The sequence below is a fragment of the Peromyscus californicus genome, unplaced genomic scaffold (genome assembly GCF_007827085.1).
Source record: "Peromyscus californicus insignis strain IS unplaced genomic scaffold, ASM782708v3 Scaffold_8__1_contigs__length_139910024, whole genome shotgun sequence".
In the NCBI taxonomy this organism is placed as follows: Eukaryota; Metazoa; Chordata; class Mammalia; order Rodentia; family Cricetidae; genus Peromyscus; species Peromyscus californicus.
Window position 1 is genome coordinate 2,588,466 of NW_026294606.1, and position 6,798 is coordinate 2,595,263.

General features: G+C 39.0%; 1 protein-coding gene across 3 annotated transcripts; it reads left to right on the forward strand.

Moving 5' to 3' along the window:
- Positions 1–418: 418 nt before the first annotated feature.
- Positions 419–4,701, forward strand: LOC128103961 (cathepsin 8-like). 3 transcript variants are annotated; one of them, XM_052728666.1, is made up of 7 exons: positions 419–553; positions 829–951; positions 1,069–1,215; positions 1,716–1,944; positions 2,579–2,737; positions 3,547–3,664; positions 4,602–4,701. In XM_052728666.1, the coding sequence occupies exons 1-7, from the start codon at positions 428–430 to the stop codon at positions 4,699–4,701; spliced, it is 1,002 nt and encodes a 333-aa protein (XP_052584626.1). In that variant the 5' UTR covers positions 419–427. The 3 variants fall into 3 exon arrangements, with proteins under 3 accessions (XP_052584626.1, XP_052584625.1, XP_052584627.1); XM_052728665.1 differs by having other exon boundaries at positions 1,716–1,940; positions 2,575–2,737; XM_052728667.1 differs by having other exon boundaries at positions 832–951; positions 1,716–1,940; positions 2,575–2,737.
- Positions 4,702–6,798: the final 2,097 nt, after the last annotated feature.

Genomic DNA, 6,798 nt, shown 5'->3' on the forward strand with positions numbered 1-6,798 from the left:
AGGGATATGAATGTTGCTTGGCCACAACTCTTGTGATTATCTTATGGTTAGCATCAGATGCCACATAAGACAAGCTCTGCTTCATACAAATCCATGTCCTAAGTCACCAATTGTGTAACTTTTCAATTTTGAGGTGCATGGACACCCTCCTAGAAATGAAAGTTTGCAAGACACAGACCGTTTCTGTTCCTAGAACTCTGGACACGTGCTTCGCGTTGGTGGAGCGACTAAATGCTATCCCTAGCATCTTCATCCAAAATACATATTTATCCACTTCCAAAGTCTGTGGATAAATATTTGAAAAAGTACTTCCAGTAATTTTATCCACCGCAGATGTCTTATTTCTCAGGAAGGAGTAAGAGGCATTTTAGAAGTGTCACTGTAGTCCTATCTCCATTTTTCCTCCTCACCCTCCAGGTCTTGAGAGATGACTCCTTTTGTCCTCCTGGCCATCCTGTGCTTGGGAGTAGCCACATCTGCTCCATCATCTGATATCAGTTTGGATTCTGAATGGCAGGAGTGGAAGATAAAATATGGAAAAAACTACAGCCTGGTTAGTAATATGAAAACTGTCCCACAGTTGTTGTTGGGTCTATGGGTGCAACAGAGGTCATAGAGACCACCTCTTATTCAGGAATTGTTCAAAGTCATCCACTGAGAGAACAGGGGGCCAGGATCTCTGTTCCTAGGTGTGTGGCCAATGACTTTTGATGCAGTATCCTGAGATCTGTCTCATGATCTGTATTCACCTCTAGCAGTGAGTCCTCTTGATCAGCTTGTGTAGGGGTTTGATTAGAAAGAAATGTCATCCATTATGTTTATTTCCAGGAGGAAGAAGGACAGAAGAGAACAGTATGGGAAGAAAACATGAAACTGGTCAAACAGCACAATATGGAATATAGCCAAGGGAAGCACGGCTTTACCATGGAAATGAATGCCTTTGGTGACATGGTGAGTGTGATAGGCATTGCTTCATGTGGTGGGTTTTTTGTTTGTTTGTTTTGGTTTTTTTCAATTCTTTATGTGAAGACTTTTGCTTTTTAATGATTTATGTTCTTTTCTTTGAAGACTGGTGAAGAATTCAGGAAAATGATGACTGATATTCCAGTCCAGACTCTTAGGAAAAGGAAAAGTGTCCAGCAACGTATGGTCAGTTATGTCCCCAAATTTGTAGATTGGAGTAGGAGAGGCTATGTGACTCCTGTGAAGAGACAGGTATGACAGCATCACATGGTTGTCTTAACTACTGGGGAGACAAAGAGAATTGACATCTCTGTGTGTGGAGTGACACATAATTCACTTTTACTAATATATATATATATATATATATATATATATATATATATATATTTTATTTTTAGAACGTTTCATATGTTTGTACAATGCAAATTGATCATATCCATCCACCATTACCTCCTTCTACCTAGAGACCTCCTACCAATCACACTCCAGACTTATGTCCTATTTATTGTTAGTAATAGCAATCAGACAACATTATGTCATGTCCATATGTTAATCTACACACATGTGCAAGTGTGTGTGACAATTCAGTGGGGCACAAGAAAACTGCCAGCAGTCAGGTCCCCAAGAAGAATGAAAACCCCTTCCCTTGTCACCAATCACCTGCTAATAGTTCATTTGTTGACACAGTATTCAGCTTTCTGATTTGGAGGTATTATTTGTTTGTGGATGACTGTCTTTTCTTTTCTGCTTAGGGTATATGTAATTCTTGTTGGGCTTTTTCTGTGGCTGGTGCCATAGAAGGACAGATGTTCCGAAAAACAGGCAGATTGGTCTCACTGAGTCCACAGAACCTCGTGGATTGCTCTAGACCTGAAGGCAATCTGGGATGTTATGAAGGGAATACTTACTATGCTTTAGAGTATGTGAAGCATAATGGAGGTCTGGAGGCTGAGGCAACCTATCCATATGAGGCAAAAGTAAGTGGATCTTTTTTTTTTTTTTCTTCGAGACAGGGTTTCTCCGTGTAGTTTTGGTGCCTGTCCTGGATCCCGCTCTGTAGAATAGGCTGGCCTCAAACTCACAGAGATACTCCTGGCTCTGCCTCCCAAGTGGTGGGATTAAAGGCATGTGCCACTGCTGCCCAGCTGTAAGTGGATCTTTTATGCTAGTGTTGTTTTAGCCAGCTTCAGGCAAGGGGTAATTGCAGGACAGTTCACTGTGTTCACAACTCACATTGGAAGGTTGAATCACTGCACACCATCAGTGGTCTCATTAGAGTATCAGTCTTTGCACAGGTTTCTAATGTGATGGTTTCCATGTAGTTGTTGAGGCTTCTGTGTACACAGAGAATATACAAACCATTCCACATATAATGGAGGTTTCTCCCTGTGAAAATTTTGTACAGACTTAAAGACCTATGAGGTGTCATGGAAGGCATGAGAGTTGATTTTCAGTTCTAAATCTCCCAGTAACATTTCACTTCCTGGGATGATTTATAACAGTCCAGACATGGGGGTGTTCAGCTGCAAAGTGCAGGGTTGTGGTTCTGATGCATGCTCCCCAGGACGAGGGTGGAAGTAACTGAGCCTCTTATCTCTTTATCTTTTAAAGGAAGGACGCTGCAGGTACCGTCCTGAACATTCTGCTGCTAGAGTCACAGACTTTGTGTTTGTCCCAAAGAATGAGGAAGCCTTAATGCATGCTGTAGCAACTACAGGGCCCATCTCTGTTGGAATTGATGCTAGACACGAATCTTTCAAGTTGTATAGGGGAGGTAAGCAAGTGCTCCTTGGTGTTTCTCAACCTTTGAGTCTCAACCACTTTGGGGGGCGAACAGTCCTTTCCCAGGGGTCACATATCAGATATCTTGCATACCAGATATTTAGATTACGACTCATAACAGTAGCAAAATTACAGTTAATAAGTAGCAATGAAAATAATTTTATGGTTGGCGAGTCACCACAACATGATGAAATGTATTAAAGGGTCTCGGCATTAGGAAAGTTGAGAACCACTGTTCTAGATATTAATGAGGAATGATTGTGAAACTCCTGCTAGGTGTAGAGACCAGTTTTCTATGTATAACATTTGATCTTAATAATTAGATCATCAGATTTCCATCTATTGTTATGCAATAATCATGTGTGTGGTTTCCATTCAACATGTCATTCCTATGCCTGTGAGCACTTCATAATTTATAATTATTAAGCTTAATTAATCAACTTTTCTCTACTTTGTGTACTTTAAGATATTGAGAGATTGTCTTTTTAGAAATGAATTCTAAAGAGTGTCTTGAATAAAGCACTTTATGTTCAGTTATATGTTCTTGGAATGGTGTCCTATTAGTGAAAACCCAAGGCGAGAAGGCATCATATGCGTGTAGGAAAGCATTTATTTATAAAATTATGCTCATTTGTATTTCTTTGGCATTTGATGAGAACATGCCTCAGGATTCCTGTTAACAATGGCTCCTATTTTTGCTGGACTTTTTTTTTCCAATTAGAAAATGCCTTACTTACTGTTTTTGGCCATGGTAACTATTAGGTTGCTGGGGCCTCTCACTCCTTTGATTTTATTTTTCAGGTATTTATTATGAGCCAAATTGCAAAAGTGATGTCATCAATCACTCTGTTCTGTTAGTTGGGTATGGCTATGAAGGAAGAGAATCAGATGTCAGGAAATACTGGCTGATAAAGAACAGGTATAAATTGCAAATATTATTTATATTGAAATTTCCAAATGGATTTTCTGTTTGGAGTCAGAATCTGGATAAGAGATATTTCATTTTGATCAATTGTGTATGTGTATGCAGTATGCCTATTTGCATGTGCGTGTGAACCAATGCTGATATCAGTTGTTTTCCTTAGCTGTTCTCCTTTGAGGCAGCAGATCTCACTGATCTTAGAATTTACTGTTTTGTGTAGTTGCTCAGTGAGCCCGCTCTAGGTATGTCTTCACTTATGGTATTTTAGGCAAGCTACAGTGACTCCTGGCTTTAAAGTAATTATAATTTTCACTCATGTGAGGGTGTTTGCATGAGTTTATTCTACATGTAAGCAGGTGCCCAGGGAGACCTGAAGAGGACATCAGATTTCCCCAAACTGTAGTAACAACAGGCTGTGAGCCGATTGACTTGGTTGCTGGGAAAAGAACAAAGGCTCTGTGGAAAAGCCCCATGCTCTTATGCATGGATCCATCTCCAGCCCCCATCCTGGCTTTTAGTGGGATCCTGGACTTGAACTGCAGTTCTTTCTAGTTTATGGCCAGCACTTGACCCTTTGAACTTTCTCTATGGCTAGAACAACCAACTCATAATGTGTGATCACAATGTTCAGATTCAGCCTTGGGTTTTCAGTTTCCTTGGGTGCTAATATCGTATTGGTGTCATTGATTTTTCTAAAATCTGGCATATTTCTTAGCTCTGTGCCACATGTGGGTGGAAAGATGCCCTGCTTTTTCACTGCTATGACTTTTGCAGTCCTATCTGAGACAAGTCTTGGTTCTTGAAAGTTGACATTCTGCATTTTCTGATCATTTTGTTAAGTTGGCTTCTGGCTCAGTGTTTACATGAGGAGTTATTGTAATGAATCCACTGTCCTGTGTTCTTTTTACTAAATGGGAAACATGGTTTCTTTCAGTCATGGTGAAAGATGGGGCATGAATGGCTACATGAAGATTGCCAGAGACAGGAACAACCACTGTGGAATTGCTACATATGCCATCTACCCCAGAGTGTAAGCTGCCTGAAGGTAGCAAGGAATGATTAGACTGTGGATAGCCTGTAAAGATGAAGCATTTCCCCTTTAACATGAATAATCTCTGCTGCATGGATACAATACTTGAGTCACTGAAGAACACATTGTGATGTGAATTCTGTGGTGTGTTTATTCCAGTAAGACATGACAGCTACTGTAACTGAAGCTCTGCACTGATTTGTATTTGATTCCTGTAGTAACTTGATTTTAATTTTTTAAGGGCTGTGCCAAATGATATCTTTAAAAAGGTTTAAGTTCAAATGTAGTGTCTGTCTTCTTACAGTTTTGATTGTAGTGATTTTTTTTTAAGTTTAAGTAATTTTACTTTATTTAATACATTCTTAGTTAAAAAATTATATTACTCCTCCCCTTTCTTTGCTTTCTCCAATCCCTCCCATGTCTCCTTCCTCTAACTCCTCACATATCCCTCCTCATTTCTCCTCAAATTGATGGATATATAACAAACCTCATGAATCCAATTTTGTTGTTTATGTGTACAAAACTTCAGGACTGATCACTTTGCATTGTATAGTTGATTAGGGGTTTGTTCCTGGGAGAGCTCATTCTCCTTCTCTTAGCATTCACAACTCCTGCATTTAAGGCTTAGGGGACATTGTGGAAGAGAGGGCAGAAAGACTAAAAGACAGGGGATCATGAAGTCTGTGATGAGACTGTGTCTCCTAGAAATGGCTGCTGGTACGATACGTGAACAATAACATTATCAATAGACGTACTAACTCAGAAGGAGGACCATCTCAAGATTCCCACTCTTAGGCAAAGGACTACAGGTTATTAATTCAGTGACTTTTTTGTATTCAAACAAGTAATACAGCATGAAACCATATGTTTTTGTGATGTTGGTGTTCTGGAAGAAAGAGTAGATGGCTCTTTTGTTATAGTCAATATTTTATCTTTGTGTGTGTGTGTGTGTGTGTGTGTGTGTGTGTGTGTGTGTGTGTGTGTGTGTGTTTTACAAAATTTTGTGTATCCAATATTCAATCTTTAGTTCTGAAGTATGTATGAACATTTCTCACTTTAAAGTTTTAACTCATATGCACTTACCCAGTTTCAATTGTTTTCCACTCCATGTAATAAGATGACAATGTGTGCTACTTCACTGCATTGCTTATGAATCTCCCTTGTCTCTTACCTCAATCCTGTATCCTACCTTTCCTGGGACTGTGTTGAAGACATCAGGGTAATTGGATTTTCAGTTACATGAATTTCATTCAAGTGACACTTTCAGAAGCCTCAATGCCTCAACATGCAAGAGTACTGAAACATGTCTTTTTTAATACAACCTTCTGAATCACTGTTTTAGTGTATTATTAGTTTCTATTGTTAATGTTTGAGCTTACCTACCTGATGTACTAAACTTTGCCATAGGCATATATGTATGAAACACACACACACACACACACACACACACACACACACACACAGGTATTATGTGTACATTCATATATGTCTATAGTAGTACACACACAAATATACATACATAGTTTAGTACCAACATTATATTCAAGTACTTAGCATAGGTGTTAGAATGTATCCTGAGTGTATAATAGATGCTGAGCATAGTGTTATTTTGGTTTTCCAGTGGTTTGACTTTGGAGACTAGTGAGTGCTTCTAGAGACCTTAACCACATGGGGAGTATATAGAGATATGTCAAGAAAACGGTTCTTTCAACATCTAGATTGATGTTGTCAAATCAAAGTGTTATTGTACTTTTGGGTTTGTTATACCAGATATAGGAGCGTTAATGCCTGGAAATTTTTACTAGAGAATTCATTTAAAGCAACTGTCTCATTGGCACTGCCCTTCCAACAAGAAATGGCCCTACCAATGTACTAGACATAATATCTAGTGGGGGTTAACTACAAGCCAAACTCCTTTGAAATATGTATTCCATTCTTGATTTGGAATAGACTAATGTTGGCATATAATTGGCAATCATAGACAGAAATACAGTTCTATCAAGCCTTGTTTTCTACTACTATCTGATAATTCCCCATGGACATAATTTAGTATCATAATTTGCTCTAATCCTGTGAGTTTGACAACAGGCAATCTAGTGGC

Coding starts and splice junctions, on each gene's coding strand:
- LOC128103961 (XM_052728666.1), top strand. CDS start 428: ATGACTCCTTTTGTCCTCCTGGCCATCCTGTGCTTGGGAGTAGCCACA. Junction 554..828: donor ATGGAAAAAACTACAGCCTG/GTTAGTAATATG, acceptor GTTTATTTCCAG/GAGGAAGAAGGACAGAAGAG. Junction 1,945..2,578: donor TCCATATGAGGCAAAAGTAA/GTGGATCTTTTT, acceptor TTTTAAAGGAAG/GACGCTGCAGGTACCGTCCT.